This window comes from Myotis nattereri (assembly GCF_964212035.1).
Source record: "Myotis nattereri genome assembly, chromosome: 16".
Taxonomy (NCBI): domain Eukaryota; kingdom Metazoa; phylum Chordata; class Mammalia; order Chiroptera; family Vespertilionidae; genus Myotis; species Myotis nattereri.
The window spans coordinates 17,027,155-17,046,468 of NC_138091.1; the positions used below are offsets into that span (position 1 = coordinate 17,027,155).

The 19,314-nt window shown below is 56.2% G+C and overlaps 2 protein-coding genes across 3 annotated transcripts; one reads left to right on the forward strand and one right to left on the reverse strand.

Annotated features, from left to right (window-relative positions):
* Nucleotides 1-1,750: 1,750 nt before the first annotated feature.
* Nucleotides 1,751-6,866, forward strand: PLSCR3 (phospholipid scramblase 3). Of its 2 annotated transcripts, none has more exons than XM_081109674.1 (7): nucleotides 1,751-2,198; nucleotides 2,384-2,708; nucleotides 2,802-2,844; nucleotides 2,942-3,162; nucleotides 3,398-3,559; nucleotides 5,789-5,950; nucleotides 6,134-6,866. In XM_081109674.1, exons 2-7 carry the CDS (start codon nucleotides 2,439-2,441, stop codon nucleotides 6,188-6,190), a joined length of 915 nt encoding a protein of 304 aa, XP_080965800.1. In that variant the 5' UTR covers nucleotides 1,751-2,198; nucleotides 2,384-2,438; the 3' UTR covers nucleotides 6,191-6,866. The 2 variants fall into 2 exon arrangements, with proteins under 2 accessions (XP_080965800.1, XP_080965801.1); XM_081109675.1 differs by having other exon boundaries at nucleotides 1,752-2,198; nucleotides 2,461-2,708.
* TNK1 (tyrosine kinase non receptor 1) lies at nucleotides 6,822-16,920 on the reverse strand (the record flags this gene model as incomplete). Its single annotated transcript, XM_081108916.1, has 12 exons — nucleotides 6,822-7,633; nucleotides 7,718-7,813; nucleotides 7,895-8,193; nucleotides 8,562-8,641; nucleotides 8,869-9,033; nucleotides 9,329-9,423; nucleotides 15,025-15,298; nucleotides 15,530-15,813; nucleotides 15,930-16,085; nucleotides 16,216-16,407; nucleotides 16,518-16,588; nucleotides 16,758-16,920. 12 exons carry the CDS (start codon nucleotides 16,918-16,920, stop codon nucleotides 7,520-7,522), a joined length of 1,989 nt encoding a protein of 662 aa, XP_080965042.1. The 3' UTR covers nucleotides 6,822-7,519.
* Nucleotides 16,921-19,314: the final 2,394 nt, after the last annotated feature.

Below are 19,314 nucleotides of genomic sequence, written 5' to 3' on the forward strand. Positions count from 1 at the left end.
TAACAATGATTCTCTCTCATTATTGATGTTTCTATCTCTCCCTCTCATTTCCTCTCTGAAATCAATAAAAACTATTTTTAAAAATTTAAATTGCAACCCCTGCCCACCACTCTCTATTCTCCTTATTCTGCTCTATTTTTCTTCATCGCACTTGTCACTTCTGATGGATTTATTTACATTATCTGTCTCTTCTTCACTAGAATGTGAACTCCAGGGGATCAGGAATATTAGTTAATTGTTTTGTTAACTGTTTTTAACTGGTAAATATTCCTATCACCTTAAATGCTATCTGACATACAGTAGGTGCTCACTAAATCTTTGTTGAATACCTGAATTTCTGTATGTCTACGTATTTTGGTGGAGGGCAGTCAAGCCCTTGTCTGAAGAAGATGATGCCTGAAGCTGTGGGAGCAGATGAACAGCCCAGAAGAACATGGACATACCGGCAAAGGAGCCCCCCAAATCAATTCCCATATTCATATTGGTGAGTTTCTCCTTCATCTGCCTGGTCAACAGAGGCACCTGAGGTTGTCCTGGACTCTTCACCCCCACATCTCATCCGACAAGTTCTGTATTGTCCACTCTGCACTCCCACAGCCATTCTCTCCCCCAGCCTGGGTGCCCCATTGTTTCCCACATTACAGTTTAAATATATATATATATATATATATATATATATATATATATATATAATTGATTTTTTACAGAGAGGAAGGGAGAGGGATAGAGAGCTAGAAACATCGATGAGAGAAACATCGATCAGCTGACCCTCCCCCCCCACACACACACACACACACGCACACACACTGGGGATGTGCCTGCAACCAAGGTACATGCCCTTGACCAGAATGAACCTGAGACCCTTGAGTTCACAGGCCGACTCTATCCACTGAGCCAAACCGGTTAGGTCCCCACATTACAGTCTTAATGGTTTTTCTAAAACAAAATTTTTACTGTAACTTTTTCTTAATTAAATTTGGTCAGAATCTTTCAGTAGGTTCCCTGCTGCCCTTGGGGCCAAGGCCCAGCTCCCAGGGGCCCTTTGTGCACTCGGGCGCTTCCCTGGCCACTCCCTCCGCCTATGGGCCCCAAGGCATAGGATCGCTCACACCTCGGGCCTCTGCTCAGGACCCAAAAGAAGGGACTTTATGCGGGAAGCCTTTCCTGCTGACTGCACTGCCTCATTCGGTCTCCCTGAGCTTAACCTCCCGCACACTCACTGGTGAACTGGTTGGCAGCCTGTCACCCGCGTGGCTGGGCACGACTTTAGGAAGTACTGTCATCGCAAGGCATCCGTGTGGGTCACTGCTGCCTCAGGAATAAGAGACAGCGAGGTGAGCTGCAGGGAGGCAGGAAGGGGGCCGGGAGCTAGTCCTAGAGGCCGCGGGGTGACAGTGTGAAGGGTGTCCCGCTGCGTCAGGTCAGCGAGGCCCGAACCACCCTGGGAGGAGGGGCCTGGGTCCCGAGCGGTGCCAGCTGCCCTCGCCTCTGCGGAGGGCGCCGAGCTCTCCGTGCGCACACCCGGCGGGGTTGCCGGGTAGGACGCCGTCGGCTGCCCTCCCCGAGAGGACTTCCTCTCCGGCCTGCTGCAGGGAAACGGAAGAGGCAGGACGCCCACCACGCGGAGGAGCCCGCGGTCCCGGGTCCGCAGCCGGGCAGGGGAGCCGGCGTCCTTCCTGCGCAGGCGCGGCTCCCGGGCCGGGAGGGCGGGGCCCCGGCGCTGAGGGGCGGGGCCAGACCCCGGGCCCGCCTCCACGAGCTCGCGGGAGCCTCGGAGCGCTGGGCACCCCGACTGTTTTAGGGGCTTCAGGTGAGCGGGGGACGCAGAGGGGTCAGGAAAGCTCCCTCGAGGTCGGGCCGTCGGTCTGATCGCGGGTCCATCCGTCCTGCCGTCTGCCAACAGCCGCCTCCGCGGAGAATGGGGGAACAAAGGGAGGGGGCGGTTCTGCAAACCCCGGAGGGAATCCAGGGTCCCAGGTGCTCTGCCCCGCCCGCTGACACTTTCGGTTTCTCCCCGAGTCAGAGGCGCCGCCCGAGAGACCCTGGGCGGGCGCCGGGCGCAGCCGCCTCCCCGCGTTTGCCTGTGCGTCTTTGTGTCTGTCTGTGTCTGTCAGGCTGTCCCCGAGCTTGGCTCCACTTCTAGAACCAAGCTTCCGGCAGAGCGACAACCCGCGGACCTCATCCCTTCCCTATGGCAGGTAGGTGGGCCCAGGGCGAGGGTCTCCGTTATCCCTACCCCCCCACTTGGGAGCCGGGTGTCGGACGCACCCTCCGGGAATGTGCTCGGACTGGCTGGATGGGCCCCTCCCTTCCTCTCCGGAGCCGCCGCCCTGCTCCCCAACCCCATCTTTTTTAGTCTCTTCTCACCACGTTTCCCCCGCAGCCTCGAGGTCCCCCAAGGGCTAAGGGGCAAGAGGAGGAGGTCGCAAGTCTCTCTAATGGACCCCTGCCCCCCTACAGGATACTTGCCCCCCGCAGGCTACGCCCCTTCGCCCCCTCCTCCCTACCCGGTGACCGCTGGGTACCCGGAGCAGGTGCAGCATCCCGGGCCCGGACCGGCGCCGGTGCCCGCCCACGTGCCTGTCCCCGCGCCCGGCTTCGCTCTCTTCCCCTCGCCCGGCCCCGGTGCCCTGGGCCCTGCGGCCGGGCCAGCCGCCCCCCTCTTGCCGCTGCCCGGGGTGCCTTCTGGCCTCGAATTCTTGGTGCCGGTGAGTGGGAGATGGGGAGGGAGCAGCGCCAGGGCGGGGCCCCGGCGCTCGGGGCTGCGCGCTGAGCGGGGCGCGACCCCGCTGTCTTTCCAGATTGACCAGATCCTGGTTCACCAGAGGGCTGGGCGCGTGGAAAGTGAGTGGAAGGACGAGTAGGTCGGGCCTGGTGACGGGCAGAGAGTGGGCTCCTGGGCAGGCGCGGGTGCCTGAGCCCCCGTGTCACCCCTTGGCAGCGCGCCTAGGCTGGGAGACAAGTAACCGGTATGAACTGCGCTCGGGGGCTGGGCAGCCCCTGGGTCAGGCGGCCGAGGAGAGCAACTGCTGTGCCCGTCTGTGCTGCGGCGCCCGCCGGCCCCTTCGCGTCCGTCTGGTGGACCCCGGGGACCGAGAAGTGCTGCGCCTGCTCCGCCCCCTCCACTGTGGCTGCAGCTGCTGCCCGTGTGGCCTCCAGGAGGTGGGCGGGAGGGATGGGTCCGGGAGAGGTGGGCGGGGGACAGGAGGTCATGCCATGCGGAGGATCAATGATGGAGCATCTCCAGCATGAGGCCTGGGAGTGGACGGGTGGGACTGGAGGTCTGCGAAAGGGGATGGGAGGTCTTTGAGGGGAGACCAGAGATAGAGCTGGAGGGGTGAGAGCCTGGGCCAGGGTCCTCTGGCTCGGCCGTAACCCTGTCTACCTCCCTCTCCAGATGGAAGTGCAGTCGCCACCAGGCACCACCATTGGCCATGTGCTGCAGACCTGGCATCCCTTCCTCCCCAAGTTCTCCATTCAGGACGCCGACCGCCACACCATCCTGCGAGTGGTGGGGCCCTGCTGGACCTGCGGCTGTGGCTCCGACACCAACTTTGAGGTATCAAGAGTAAGGGGCGGTTCCTAGGACCTTCACACACCAAGATGGCAGCTTCCAGGAGGCAGGATGGCCAAGCTAAAGTCAAGACACTGAGCTCTTGGATCCAAACTCACTGTGACTCCTGCCACACTTCCAGTGTTCCTCCCTGTAGACATAGGATGGCTCCCTGGTCTTATAAACGCATGACAAAGTCGGTTTCATCTTGAGGGCCACTGCTCATTGTTCCCTACGGCCATATTGAGAAGGGGAACTAGCCACGGCCAGGCTGGATTTAGAGTGGAGAAGGACCCATGTGACGGTTGTGCCTGAGTTTGTGAGCTCAGACCCTGAAGCAAGCAGTAATTTAACTTATTAACCCCCTGTGGCTTGCCTTGCCGATCTCGAAGTCCAGGGGCCTCTCCAGCCTGGAATTCAGGTGAGACCCTTCTCACCATGCATTCCTGTCACCACCTGGGCCCTGGAGAATCCAAGTGGTGGCAGTTTCAGCGTGCGGCTGGGGAAGCACCTTTGCTTGTAGAAGACAAAGGCACTTTACAGACCCTTGACTTTTTTTTAAGTTTTATCATTGATTTTTAGAGAGAGGGAGGGAGAGAGAGTGAAAAAGAAACATTGATGTAAGCGCAAAACATCAATCCACTGCCTCCTGAACATTCTTACCAGGGACTGAGCCCACAACCTGGGCATGTGCCCCAACCAGCAACCTTTCAGTGCAGGGGACAATGCCCAACCAACTGAGCCACACTGGCCAGGGCCAGATCCTTGAATTCTTTAAGGGATAATTACCTGTGCAGATAAGAAACAGTAGGTTATAATCCAGTAGACTTTCCAAGCCATCTGATGAGGTGTCCTCCCTAAGGTTACTTTTAAAAATTGAGTCACCTTAGCAGCTGAGGAAAGATTCTGTGATAGGAACTGGTTGGGAACGACATAACTTGGTCACTTCTGGGTGGGAATGTGTAGACTGTGGGGTTCTCATAGGGCCAGTCTCCCTCTTACATAATTATGAATGGTCCATGTTTGGGGCTGTACTCTTGGGACCACACGGTTGGCTGGGAGAGAACCTGCCCAGTGTGGGACTGATCATCAGGAAGTGCCCCAGAGGGGTAGGCCAGTGAGGGAAGGGGATGGGAAGGACATAGGAAATCGTGATAGTTCTAGTCACTGGAGAATGAGCACAGGAAAAGGACCAGGGAGTTGCTGTGAGTTACCATCTGCATCAGCAGGACCTATTGCCGCTGGGCTCAGAGGGTCTAGTGGAAAGCATGGTCCTCAGAGGCTGCCCTCTCTAGCTGAGGCTGCAGTGCTGGGCAGGGCCCTCCCTGCTTTGCAAAGGAAAGGCACCCCCTGGGGCAGACACAGTCTTCTAGGCGCCTGGTTGGCTGACAGGGTGCAGTCAGAATTTTAGCAGCCTCCCTTGCCCTCTTGGTCAAGCTTCTTGGTGTAGGGCAGTGGTCGGCAAACTCATTAGTCAACAGAGCCAAATATCAACAGTACAACGATTGAAATTTCTTTTGAGAGCCAATTTTTTTTAACTTAAACTATATAGGTAGGTACATTGTTATTAACTTAATTAGGGTACTCCTAAGCTGGCCTTTGCTAAAAAACGTCCTCAATCTGATTGAGGTACGTTCGCTGAGGTCGACCCCTTCCAACTCTCCCATCCACACGCGTCTTGTGTACTTGTTTCGTCTATCTCCTTTTTCCGAAAACCGACTTCTGCGCATGGGCCACGAAGTCTCAATCGCACTGTACGTGCGCGCCCGCACGTGGTCTTTTGTGGAAGAGCCACACTCAAGGGGCCAAAGAGCCACATGTGGCTCGAGAGCCGTGGTTTGCCGACCACTGGTGGAGGGCACAAACTGTGCTAAATGTGGGTGGCAGGGACTTTGGTGAAAAAACAAACCGAACAACCAGCCACACATACACCACGGAGACTGGACTCTGTTATGCTTCCGCTTCTCTCACCACTGACGTTCCCTTGACACGTATGGTCCTTCGAGAGAAACACAGCCAAGTCTGAATGCTGATTTTTGCTGTGTATTCCCAGTGTGACGTATGGTGACTCGGTTTCCCCAGAAGTCACATGGAAACCCAAGGCTGTGAGGATTCACTAAGCGCAGAGCCGCACAGTTCATACAGGTGCCTGCGGGAGCAGGACCGGAGACAGGAGAGAGCAGTTGCATCCACCCTAGTGGGGTCCTTTCTTCTTGCCTCTCTCCCTCCTGACAGGTGAAGACCCCCGATGAGTCCCGCAGCGTGGGCCGCATCAGCAAGCAGTGGGGCGGGCTGCTCCAGGAAGCCCTCACGGACGCGGACGACTTTGGCCTGCAGTTCCCGCTGGATCTGGACGTGAGAGTGAAGGCCGTGCTGCTGGGAGCCACGTTCCTCATTGTGAGTTGGCTGTCCCGCCTTTGCTCCCACTGGAGGCTTGCACTTCCTGGCCTCCTGCTAGGAAAGCGTTAGGAACAGACTTTATGGGGGGGGGGGGGGGGTGTTGCAGTTCTAGATCTGGGTGGTGACCGCTGAGCCAGGCCGGCCCAGCCGCACCTCCTGTTGACCGTCCCCTCCCCTCAGGACTACATGTTCTTCGAGAAGCGAGGAGGCACTGGGCCCTCTGCCATCACCAGTTAGACGGCATCTCAGGGTGAGGACCATCACCTCAGCCAGAACTCAAGATGGTCACCTGGCCTGGCCCGGCCCCTCCTCAGAGGCAGCCCCTTTCCTCCATGTTTACTGCAGCGGACAGACAGGGATGCCTAAGAGGCTGGGGCCATGGTGCCCCACCCCTACCCTCCTCCCCTGGCCCCCTTCACCTGTGGCCCCCGCAGAAGGGTATGTATGAGAGCCCTTCCCCTGCTACCTCTCACCGCTGTCTCCGGCCATCCCTCAGCACACAGGCGTATCAGCTTTCAGACTTGCCCTACTCACTTCCTCTCACCCCCTTCCAGGGCCTCTCCTCTGCTCTGGATGGGGCCTTGGGAATCCAGGGCCCTGGGGTTTTACAACAGAGCTGGGGTGGGGAAGGGTAAACCGCACCAAAGATGGCTGATATGCCACCCACCTCTGCCTCAGCTTGACCAGTTAGTTCAGCCTCAGAACGTGGCACTCAGAGGGGATCCCTACTTCCCCGGCAACGGCTCTAGGGCCTCGGCCCCAGTGCCAACGTCCTCTCCCCCGGGGCCCTCCCCACAGCTGGTGCTTGCTGCAGCTCCGTGTGCCTTAACCAACCACCCCTTCCTTCCCTGTTCCTATAAAGGAGGCTGCATCTTTGTATGTTATATTCATATAAACTTTGTAACGTTTTGGACATTGGAAGATCTATGTCATGGGAGAGGGCAGAAGAAAGAGTTGGTATGGGGAGAAACAAAGGGAAACATGGCAGCTGGGCCGGGTGGGGCTGGCCCGTCTCGTCTCGTCTCGTCTCGTCATCCATGCTGCCAGGATCAAGTGTCCTTGCATCCTAGACAGCAACTTTCATCACCCATGATGGCTGCGGCCCCGGCCCCGGCAGTTTGGGCCACGTGCCCCAAGTCAGTACGGCTGCTCCCACATCCGAGATGGCTGTGCCCCCGGAGCTCAGTGTGGAGCTGAAGGCAGCTCAGGATGGCTGTTCCCAGGGTTCAGTGTGTCCACTTGGGCATTCTCTGTAGCAAGGACAAGCTTCCTATGGGGATGGTGGGTAGCAGCTCTGTTCCTCCAAGTCCTCCTCCTGGTCGGCAATGTGGTGAGCAAGGGTGGACTAGATCCTTCCGTGACCCAGCCAAGGGAGCTTGAGCCTTCAGAGGCCAAGAGACAGGGTCGGAGACACGCGTCGGTGCCCAACCTTGGACTCCTGGACCTGCCTGTGGCGGGCTCTCTTCAGATGAGAACATACACCCTTTCAGGACCTTGTTATGCTCTGCTCGCCCCACAGGGTCAGCTCCTTGGTGCATCTGGTGTCCATGTCTAAAGGAGCAGAGCTTAGGGCCGAGCCAGGACATAGCGACTGGCCGCTGAGAGGTCCCAGTGGTAATGCTCCAAGATGTGCCGGCAGTCGGCTCTGGACCGGCTGCTCAGGTGGAAGAGCTGGTCTACCTGTGGAAGCAGGAGGGAGGGCAGCTGAGTGCCAGAGGGCAGGGGCAGGAGCGGTGGGAGCCCAAGAGAAGAGTCTGCCTTTACCTTAAGGTTCTGGATGGCAGAAACCACATCTCCTCCAGTGGCTCTCAGTGCCGCCTGGCACTCCTGGTGGGTGACTCCATGTACGCTCAGCTCCACCTTAGGGGACAAAGCCTCACTTAGGCTCTCACCCCGGCCTGCAGCCCCTTCTGGACACCAGCCACTTCGGGGACACCTCACCTCCATAACCCTCTTCTGCAAATCGGGGTCGGGCAAGAGACCTCCGGAGGGAACAGCGGCTTTGCTGGCTCCAGGTGCTCCCAAGGGGTGACTGTGCAGGGGTTCTCTTTTGGGCCAGGGAGGCCTCTCCCTGGGGGGCTGGTTGGACTGAGAAGAGCCGGAGGCAAAGGGAGGGCGGGGTGGCAGGCCTGGGGGCCCCTGGGGGACATCTCTGGCTTTTCGAACTTCAGGGGGGCTCAAACCACCCCCTGTGGGGCAGGGGCCCAGGGACAGAACAGATTCCAGACTCTTGGAAATGCCTGCACAGTGAGAAAAAACATCTTGAGAGGAAGCCTGGGTGCAGGGCCCTGCCTTCGTCCCACTCTGTCTGCTCGTGCTGTCCTCGGGTGGTCCTTGTGTGAGGTGGGACAATAAGACAGCTGCCAGGCCTGGGCAGCTACGTCCCCAAAGAACGGACAGCGCAGGCGCTGCAGGTGGAGATGCTGGGCAGTGCCCAAGGCAGATTTAAAGGGCAGCTGGGATGTCAACAGGCAGAAGGAAGTGGTGAAAGAAGAAGTCATATGTGGGGAAGTCATATGTCAAAGGCATGGATCCAGAGCAGGGGGCAGAGCTGAGGGCTGTTCTTGATCCCAGAGACCCTGGGGCCCTGCCCTTCCCCCACACTCACCCTTTCTCCTCTGCAGGGGCATGTTCCTTCTCTGACCCTGAGCTGGAGGTGGCTCCCGAAGCTTTGCCTTGGCTCTGGCCCTGCTGGAGAGTGACCCAGTTCGTTTTCTACCCCAGCCCCACCCGACATCAGTGTCTCCTCCCAGAATCTCTGGGGCTCCCCGTCTGAGACCCAGAGTGAAGCTTCTAAAAGGCACGTCCAGCTCCCAGCTTGACCCCGGCCCCTCCCCAAGCTTCCCTTGCAGAGCAGTTGCTGAACTTGGTCGGTTCCCCAGCCCAGCTCTGTCCCCACTCTTTCAGGTCCTCACCCGTCCATGCTTCCCCGTCTCTGCTCTCCCCAGGCAGGGGAGCCTCTGTGGACTGGACAGGTGGCCGGCGAGCCCTTCAGGTCCGTCAGCGTCACTGCCGAGGCTGGGAAGCTGCCCACTTTTAATGTGCGACCATTCTGGCCCTTCCAGGTTGTGGAGCTGGGGCTGCAGAAAGAGGGTGAAAACATGGGGCGAATGGAGGCTGGGCCCCCACATGCGTTCAGCTCACGAGCTGTGTGCCGTGGAGCTGCATCTGCCTGGAGGAAGGAAAGCCTTTTTCTCCCCAGCACAAAAGGGCTCTGTGGGCATGCTCTAGCCAGGAGGCCAGGACTGGAGCTCTCAGGGATTGAAGCAGAGGGTTAGGGTTGGAGGAGCTACGGGGAAAGCAGAAAAGCAACCAGGGTCAGGCATGTTGGGAGGGAGTCCTCCTGGGGATTCGTAGGAAACAGGAGGCACTCACCTGCCCTCGATGATAGTGATGGGATCACCGCACTCCATCCTCAGGGCACCTGGCTCTGAGACATCCCTCACACAGCGCCCCTCAGGAGGCCAGGCCTGTAGAAACAGAGGGAAACAGTGGCTGTGCTGTGGCCTGAGTGAGAGGGTACCATGGAGCAGGGCAGAAAGAGACTCCTCTTAGTTTATGCACCCACCAATCCAACCCATTCCAGGTATGTGCTCTGTTCTGGGCCCAGGATGGGACTGTCCCTCCCTGTCCCCCAATTGTAGTCCAGTGGAGGAGGCAGACCTGGATTCCATGCCAAGCTGGACACAGCCCAGGGGCCAGGGAGCAAGAGGAGGGGGGTCTGTCTCTAGCTAGGGAGATCACGGGGGCGGCACCTGCATACTGCTTTTACTCCACACCCGGGCCATCACATCCACCTCCAAGCACCTCTGGGAAGTTTGTTTCTCTCCAGCTCCAGTGTCTCAACCCTCACCCAGACCTCTTCACATCACTTCTGCTTCACAGCTATTGTCTCCTACCTGGGCTTCCCATCTTCAGTGTCACCCCTCTAATCCTTTCCTGCACCCACCAAGCCAGAGTGATACAATATGTGAAGTCTTGTTCCTTCCCTGCTCAAAATTCTTTCATGGCTTCCAAGTACCCTTAGAGTAAAGACTAAATTCCTTTAACACGTCCAGTCAAGATGGCAGCGTAGGTAAATGTGAGACACATCCTTCCACAACCACATAAAAAATACAACTAAACTACATAACAACCATCATTCAGAACTGCCTGAAATCTAGCTGAATGGAAGTCCTACAACTAAGGATATAAAGAAGAAGCCACATCGAGACTGGTAGGAGGAGTGGATATGAAGAATAAGCAGGTCTGATACCCTTGTATGGCAGATAAAATTTGGGAGGGATATCTTGGCTGCAGAGGTCCTCCCCTGAGTAGTGAGGGGTCCCAGCCCCACTCCTGGTCCCCCACTCCAGGAAGTCTCCATAGCTGTGGCTGTGAAAACCAGTGGGGATTGTAGCCGAGTGAGGTGGGGGACTTACAGAGTCACAGGCAGTTCTTCTTAAAGGTACCAAGCACAGACTTACTTGGATTCACTCCATCTGAGTTCCAGCACTGGGGCAGGAGCTCAAAAGGCACCAGGGACATATGGGGAGGAACGGAAGTGTCTGGGATCAGGGCAAGAGCTGGAGGGGCAGCTTTCTCTCAGAAGTGCAGGCAGAGGCCATATTCCTTTTCTGAGCCCTTCCCCCACAGAGCTGGCAGGAGGGTACCATATCTAAGTTTCCATCAACCTGGCTATCACTGTTTTCCAAGTCCTGGTGATTCCCTGAGACCTTGCCCCACCAACTTTCAGGCCCACCCAAGTTGTTTCCAATGGCTTTTCCATATGAATGACCTGTCTTGGCTCATGCTTCAGACATTCCCAAAATCTCTCAAACAAGCAGCATCTGGCTTCAGCATGCCCCATACCTCTTTCTAAGTGGCCCCAGGCCCCATACTAGTGGCAGCTGTCCTTGGCTCGCAGCTTGGCCTCTCCTGGACACCTCCAAGCTGAGCACAAGTAGCGGTCATGTGCAGATTGCTTTGTAGCTCATGCCAGGTGACCTGGGCAGAACACATGTGGCTGTTGATCTTTGCCTGCACCTGCAGGAGGCTCCAGAGCCAGCGCACCCAGTGAACAGCTTCAGACCCACAAGCAACACACGTAAGGAGCGAACTCAGCAGGCACCAGAGCCTTGCTGAAGTAAGTCCTACTTTGTGGGATGGGCCCCTGCACAGCTGACCCTCCATGGTGGTCGCAGGCAGCCCTTGCAGCCGATTGGCCTGGGTAAATCCCTCCAACAGCAATCAGGGCTCAACTACAACAGGAGGGTGCACACAGCCCACAGGAAGGGGTGGGCACACCTGGAGTGCTGAGGTTGTGTGAAGGGGAGCCTGTGCCTCTGACCCTGTGGAACACATACTACATTAGGCTTCTACCAAGCCTGGGAGGCAAAGCAGCTCAACCTAATACATAGAAACAAACACAGGGAGGCTGCCAAAATGAGGAGACAAAGAAACACGTCCCAAAGGAAAGAACAGAACAAAACTCCAGAAAAAGAACCAACCAAAATGGAGATAAGCAAGCTACTAGAAGCAGAGTTCAAAGCAGTGGTGATAAGGATGCTCAACGAACTTAGGGGAAGAGCAGATGAACTTAGAGAGAACTTCAACAGCTTTAAAAAAAGGACATGAGGCCCTAGCCGGTTTGGCTCAGTGGATAGAGTGTCAGTCTGCGGAATGAAGGGTCCCAGGTTCAATTCTGGTCAAGAGCACAGGCCCGGGTTGCAGGCTTGATCCCATTGTGGGGTGTGCAGGAGGCAGCTGGTCAATGATTCTCTCATCATTGATGTTTCTATCTCTCTCTCTCCCTCGCCCTTCCTCTCTAAAATCAATAAAAACATATTTTAAAAAAGAACATGAGGCCCAGCCAGTGTGGCTCAGTTAATTGAGCCTTGTCCCATGCACCAGGAGGTTGCTAATTCAATTCCCGGATTGCAGGGGCCCTGCAGGAGTCAGCCAATCAATGTTTCTCTCTCATTTATATTTCTCTCTCTCTCTCCCTCTCCCTTCCTCTCTGAAATCAATAAAAACATTTTTTTTTTAAAAAAAGGGCATGGAAACTGTAAAAAGAATCAGTCAGAAATGAAGGATACCCTAATTGAAATGAAGAAGAACTTACAGGAAGTCAATAGTAAAGTAGATGAAGCTGAGAATCAAAACAGCGATTTGGAATATAAGGAAGCAAAAAACTCCCAATCCGAACAGCAAAAAGAAAGAAAATCCAAAAAATTGAGGCTAGGGTAAGGAACCTCTGGAACAACTTCAAGTGTTCCAACGTTTGCATCCTGGGGGTGCCAGAAATTGAAAACCTATTTAAAAAATAATGATGGTGGCTCAGGTGGTTAGAGCATCGTCCCACACACCAAAAGGTTGCAGGTCCCACTCCTAGTCAGGGCACAAAGATCCCCAGTTGGGGCACATACAGGAGGCAACTGATCACTGTTTCTCTCACACATCAATGTTTCTCTCGCCCCTCCTCTCTCTCTAAAAAAATAAAAAATAAAAAAATCAGTGGGAAATATTCTCAGGTGAGGATTAAATATAATAATAATTGTTCTGGCTGGTGTGTGTCAGTTAGTCAGGCATTGTCCTACGCAGGGAGAGGTTGCTGATTGGATTCCTGGTCAAGGCATATGCCTGGGTTGGGGCTCAATCCCCAATAGGGGGCATGCAGGAGGCAGCTGTTGGATATTCCGCTCTTGCATCAATGTTTCTCACTTCTCCCTTCCTCTCTCTAAACATCACTAAACTATTCTTGAAAAGGAACTTAATCAATAAATAAATTTAAAAAATAAAATAATTCCTGAGGGGGCAGCAGTGCCTCCATTGAGTAGCCACTACACTTAACCCAGGTGCATAAGGTTCACAGCAGAATCCTGGAATCATATTATGACAAAAATAGAATGGTGTCTGTCTTTGGATTTTGTGATTTTTCCTTTTTTGTGTTTTTCTGCAGTTCCACAGTGTGAACATTATTCAAATATTAAATACTTTAAAATAATAAATAAATAAATAAATAAATAAATAAAAATAAAAATAAAATAATGATGAAAAGCTTCCCCAACCTGGTGAAGGAAATAGAATACAAGTTCAGGAAGTGCAGAGAGTCCCCAATAAGAGGCCCAAACCAAGATACATCATAATTAAAATGCAAAAGGTTGTCCTGGTTGGTGTTCTCAGTGGTTAGAGCATCAGCCTGCACACCAAAGGGTCTTGGGTTTGATTCTCAGTCAAGGACACATATTTGGGTTTCATATTTGATCCCCTGCCCTAGTTGGGACATGTACGGGAAGCAATCAATCGATGAATCTCTCTCATATCAATGTTTCTCTCTCATCCCCTCTACCTCCCTCCATCCCTTCCACTCTCTTTAAAAATCAATGGAAAAAATATTCTAGGGTGAGGATTAACAAAAATAATAATAAAATGCAAAAAGTTAAAGACAAAGGGAAAAATATTAAAAGCAGCAAAAGAAAAGCAGTTAGGCCTGGCCAGCGTGGCTCACTGGTTGAGCATTGACCTATGAACCAGGAGGTCATGGTTCGATTCCTGGTCAGGGCACATGCCTGGGTTACAGGTTTGATGCCCAGTGGGGAGTGTGCAGGAGGCAGCCAATCAATGATTCTCTCTCATCATTGATGTTTCTATCTTTCTCTCCCTCTCCCTGCCTCTCTGAAATCAATAAAAAAAAATATATTTTTTTAATAAAGAGAGAGAGAGAAAAGCAATTAGTTACCTACAAGGGAGCTCCCATAAGACTGTCAGCTGATTTCTTAAAAGAAACTTTACAGGCCAGAAGGGATTAGCAAGAAATATTCCAAGTAATGAAAACCAAGGATCTATAACCAAGATTATCCAACAGAGCTACGTTTAGAATAGAAGGACAGATAAAGAGCTTCTCAGACAAGGAAAAACTAAAGGAGTTCATCACCAACAAGCCAGTATTAGATGAAATGTTAAAGGGAGAAGAAGGAGAAGGTGAGGAGAAGGAAAGAAAAAAAAGATTAAAAATACAGTAAAATGGCATTAAATACATATCTATCAGCAATTGAATCTAAAAAAAAAATAAAGAGACAAGCACAACAGAAACAGCCCTGGCTGGTGTGGCTCAGTTGGTTGGCATCAGTCTGTGCACGGAAAGGTTGCTGGTTCGATTCCTGGTCAGGGCACATGCAAGAGTTTGGAGTTCAGGCTCAATTCCCAGTAGGGGGCATGCAGGAGGCAGCCAACTGATACTCCGTTCTCACATAAATCTCTCACGGATAGCAGCAGAACAGTCATGGGGGTGTAAAGCAGGGAATATGGTCAATACTATTCTAATGATTATGTGTAGAATCAGATGGGTACAAGATTTATCGGGATGGTCGCTTAGTAAGTTATATATTGTCTAATCACTGGGCTATACACCTGAAACGAATATAATATTGTATGTCAACTGTAATTAAAAAATAAAAAATGATTTCAAAAATGTTTTCAAAAGAATACCGGAAATAGTATAGTCATTTAGGGAATAGCTCTGAAGTCAGAGAGACTGGTTCAGATCCCAACTCCTCCGCTTACGTGTACCTTTAGGCAAGTCACCTAAACTGGCAGTGCCTGAACTGCCCAGTCTGTAAAATCAAGGTAACAATGATCTTGCTGGGTTTCTGTAAGGATTAAATGAGTGAACATGCATAAGGATACATGTAAGGCACTCAGTACAGCATCTTACACAGGCCAAGTGCTCCATAGGTCAGCTCTGGTTGTTTACCATGCCTTACAGATCCTCCCGTGGGGCAGCGCCCAAGCACGCCACGGCCTTCCCCTTCCACGCTGAAACTTTCCTCGCAAACGCCCACTGCAACCTACGGCTCTCGGCTCTGAGCTCCCCCTTCTCTTGGCCTTCAGCCCTCCGCCCTTCAGCCTTCATCTATGTAGCACCAAGCTGCTCCCCAGGGCTCTTAGCGCCCTGCAGGTAGGGACTGCTCTGTTCAGAGCAAACAGGGGTCCCAGACCCCAGCCCAGGAGTCAGTATGGTTAGTCTTGAGCACGGAACCCTGGGAGAAAGAATGGAGGGAAGAGAGATGGGGGGATGCAAGGGTTCCCACCTCTTGGATCAGCCCCTCCAGGGAGGAGAAGCTGGGCCGATCAGCAGGGTGGAGGGCCCAGCAGCGCAAGGCGAGGGTGTAGAGGGCCCTGGAGCAGAGAGGAGGCCTAGGCAGCCGGGCTTGGTCCTTCTCCAGCCGCTGCAGGATGAGGTAGGGCGGGACCCAGGCCCAGGGCTCCTTGCCCCCAGAGAACATCTCCCACAGCGTCACGCCGAACATCCACACGTCCGAGGCAGAAGAGAACGCCCCCTGGCGTAGGCTCTCTGGGGCACACCTGCGGAGGTGGAGCTGAAGGGGGCTGGATATGTGCCCTGGAGCTTCCACCTGCCACTGAGCATGCCCCCCACCCCTCACCCCCACCCCGTGCTCCCCAAGCCCTTCCAGACCCACGCACTCCTCTGGGTCCAGCCTCCCTCAGAGGACCAGTTCCCTCCGCTGCTGCCCTCCAGACCCGCACCCCCCCGACTGGCCTCCGAGATACACTGCGGGCGCACCCCTCACTCACCAGGCATAGGGGATGGGACGGGGCCCGCCCATCACGTACCGGCCCCGGGCGCCGCCCAGCGGCCGCACCAGCCCGAAGTCGGCCACCTTGATGGTGCAGGGCGAAGTCAGCAGCAAGTTGCGCGTAGCGAGGTCCCGGTGCACCAGCCCGCGGGCCCCCAGGTACGCCATGGCCCCTGCCAGCTGCCGCAGGAAGAGGCAGAGCAGAGCCACGGGCAGCGGGGGCGCCGGGGCCGACGCGGTCAGGCGCGCGTGCAGGGAGCCCAGCGGCGCCAGCTCCATCACCTGCGGAGCAGGGCGCCTCGTGAGCCGAGGTCCGGCCCCGCGGGGCTCTGGCCACCCACCCTCCGGTCTCACTTCAGCCCGGGGCTGTCCCCGGAGCCATCGTCAGGTCTGCTCACCATCTGCAGAGGCTGGCCCAGCACGAGCCCGTGCAGACGTAGCAAATGTGGGTGCTCCAGGTTCATCATGACCGACACCTCTCGAAGGAAGTCCCTCAGCTCCGTGCCCGCGGAGCCTTCAGCAGCCACCCGGAGGGACTTGACAGCCACTGGGACCTGGGGGTGTGGGAGAAGCACCATCAGGCACCGCGGGGAGAGCTACACCAGAGCCAGAGCCGAGAGGGCAGCAGAGCCAGGGGCAGCTGGCCCAGGCACCCAGAAGGAAGCAGGCCCCCCGAGGACTCACACTCTGACCGCTGGGCAGCGTCCACACCCCGCGGTGCACCACACCAAAGCAGCCGGAGCCCAGCAGCTCCCCTCTGCACACAGCACCATCTGGGATCAGACACTTGAGTCCCCCCTCTGGCTCAGGGAGGGATGGAGGGTTGTCTGAAGGTGGGGTGGTCTCCTTCTGCTCAGGGGCAAACCCCCCAAGGATCTGAAACAGGGGTGGGAAATCAGGGGTGTGGAAGCCTGCAGACCCCTGTCACTCAGCACAGCCCATTCCCCAGCCCCTTAAACCTCCCGTCCCCGCCCCAAAACACACACCTTGTAGACCCAGTTCTTAGGTTTGTGCCCCAAACGGTGCCTCTTCAGAGCTTCAGCCAGTCTGCGCTGGGCTGGGGGAGACCAGAATGAAAGAGCTGGGTGGTATGGGGGGGAGGGGGGGCATGATGCAAGGAATTTAAAGGTAAGAAGAGGGCTGGTGTGGGAGGGACATGGGGGTTGTAGCAACTAACAGGTTGGGGGGAGAGAGAGAGGAGGACCTCGGGGCTAGGGGTCCCTCACCAGGCCGGCCCATGCCAATGCTGTCCAGATCCTCAGGTCTTACAAAGTCGAAGTGCTCTGGCCGGGTAACATTCAGCTCCTCGAGTATGGATCTGTAAAACTGGGCCAGCTGGATGTCCCGGAGTAGCCTCAGCAGCCACGGGGCGCCCGCCTCCGGGAGCATGTCTGGAGAAGGAACTCAGGATGGTACGCTCTCCTCCAGACCCAGAGCCCAGGGTAGGCACCTCAGACACCCAGACACCAGGGATGTGGTCCCCAGCTCCACCCTCAACCATCAGAAACCCTCAGGTATAGAAGGAGGGACACATCAGAGACAGATGTCCTCCACTCACACACACACACCCCAGGAGGAACGCTCCCCATGCCTGAGACCGAGGCCTCTACCCCGTCACTGAGAAACCTGCCTCCTCCACACCTGAGACCTCACCACTGCAGACTCCAGCTGTGTTTCCCTGCTCACTCCCGAGATATGGCACCGTGCCCTGTACCCCTAGGACACCCAGACACACTGCCTTTTCAGACCGAGACACACCACTGCACACCCTCATACACACACCAGACATTTTGACCTACCACAGACATACCAGAGATGCCCAGATATGCTAACCACACCATACCTCAGAACCTCAAACATGTAGGCACACACACACACACGTGTGCACATACACACAAAAGTACACTGCCTCCCACACCCAGATACACACACACACACACACACACACACACATTCTAGCATGCTGCCATAAAACCCAGGCTTACTGTCACATACCCTCTCACATACATGTAGTTGAGACAGGGCCGTTCCCTGCCCTCCTCGACATCGCCCCATAGCACCCAGGTCCACATAAACACACACAACATGCAAGGCATCAAGGTCCAGTGTCCACAGACACCTGAGTTCTGCAGGCAGACTGCCCCTCAGCCCGGAGCGTTCAGGCCCCTGCCTCTCCTGCACGGGCGGCAGCAGCACCTGCAGTCGCTCAGGCCTGGATCTGAGCCCGGACACTTCCTAGGCCGCCTCCCCGGCAGCAGCGCGCCCCGCGTGCGCGCCTGAGTCACTCTCACTCAGCCTCCAGCAGCTCCGCCAGCCTTAGGCACAGGCTCCGGGCGCTCCGGGCGCGGGCTGCCAGCACAAACAAACTCCCCGCACACGCCTGCACCAACAAACTCTTCCTTTCAACGCACACACAGGCCAGCCGGGAGGAAGCGCGGGACCCCACGCCGGGACCTCGGGGGTGGGCTAGGGACGGGGCGCGAGCAAGGGCCCAGGGCGGGAAGGAGAAGGCCCGATCTCTCCATTCTCTCTCCCTCCGGGTCACCTGGCGGCCGGGACCGCTGGCCAGGTGAGAAGAGGAAAGCGCGAGGGAGGGGACAGGAGGGAAAACGGACCGAGCAGGGGAGGGGGGGGCGGGCAGGCTCAGCGCCCGCGGCCGCACCCCAGGCGATGGCTGCCCCGCCAGCCCCAGCCCCGGCCCCGGGGGCCCCGGACCCTCACCTGGCAAAGGCGGAAGCGGCGGCTGCGCGGCCTCGGGAGCAGCCAGGACTAAATCCGAGAAGGGTGGGACCGGGGCCGCGCGGGGCGGGACCTGGCAGCGGGCCGGGGCCAGGTGAGGCTGCGTGGGCGGCGGGCCCCTCCCCCCAGGTCAGACCCGGAGCACCTCCCTTCCCACGCCTGCGCTCGCCTCCCGCCTCTCCCCACCCTCCCAGCCTCCGTCCAGCCTCCCCCAGGAACTCTTCGCGCCTCCCCAGACTTTCTCCTGTCCTGTCCCTCACCCCTTTCTCGCCCGTTCCTTCGCCCCTCGCATCCAGGGCCCGCCCCTTCGGTGAATGAGCACCTGACCGAGCGCACCGGCCCAGCGCTGGGGAGATCAGGCTGAACCGGAAGTCGCCCCGGCCCTGGTCGGGAGAGACAGGCCTTCCTGGCTCTCTCCTGGGGAAGGCTGGCAGCGCGGGGTGTTTGGGGATGAAGTTGGGGCAGAGAGGTGGTGCGGAAAGTCCCCAGTCTAAACGGAGTTCAAGACGGAAGACATGGTCCTTTTCCCAGCTCTGAAGTGTGAGGACCTTGGGGGTGCTCCTGCGGGAAGTCGTGTATTGGGGTAGGCACAGAGCGTCTGAGTAGCTCCTCAGCCCTATCCCAGCTTGGTACCTGGTCTTGGTGATCAAAGCAGCATTCCCTACATCAGGGCACCCCTCCCCAGCCCCTGCGCCTCCTCGCCCCATCCTGGCATAACCTCCGTCTCCCCACGTAGCCTCTGCTGCTCCTGGGGTCCTGTACACTGCTACTTGGCCTGTGGCTGTGGGGACACAGTCTGGGACCGTGATGAATGCTCTCTTCCTTTCCCTCGGGGCTTCTAGGGAAGCCACCAGTCTTAGGACATCTTTTCTGTCTCCTGTCCCACGGCAGGATTGGTGAGCACAGCAGCTACTGCCCTCAGAGCCCCTGGGAAGGAAAAGCCCACCCCATCTTGATAAACACCTGGGATCTTCCAGCATCGATGGGAAAATCTTAATAGTTCGCACTTCTATCTGTATGGCTTTCTTGCCAGTTCTCTTCACC

What these genes read in the sequence shown, in the direction of transcription:
- PLSCR3 (XM_081109674.1), top strand. Translation starts at nt 2,439, where the DNA reads ATGGACCCCTGCCCCCCTACAGGATACTTGCCCCCCGCAGGCTACGCC. An exon ending in GAGGGCTGGGCGCGTGGAAA is followed by an intron (nt 2,845 to 2,941) that starts GTGAGTGGAAGG and finishes ACCCCTTGGCAG; the next exon opens with CGCGCCTAGGCTGGGAGACA. An exon ending in GCCCGTGTGGCCTCCAGGAG is followed by an intron (nt 3,163 to 3,397) that starts GTGGGCGGGAGG and finishes CTCCCTCTCCAG; the next exon opens with ATGGAAGTGCAGTCGCCACC.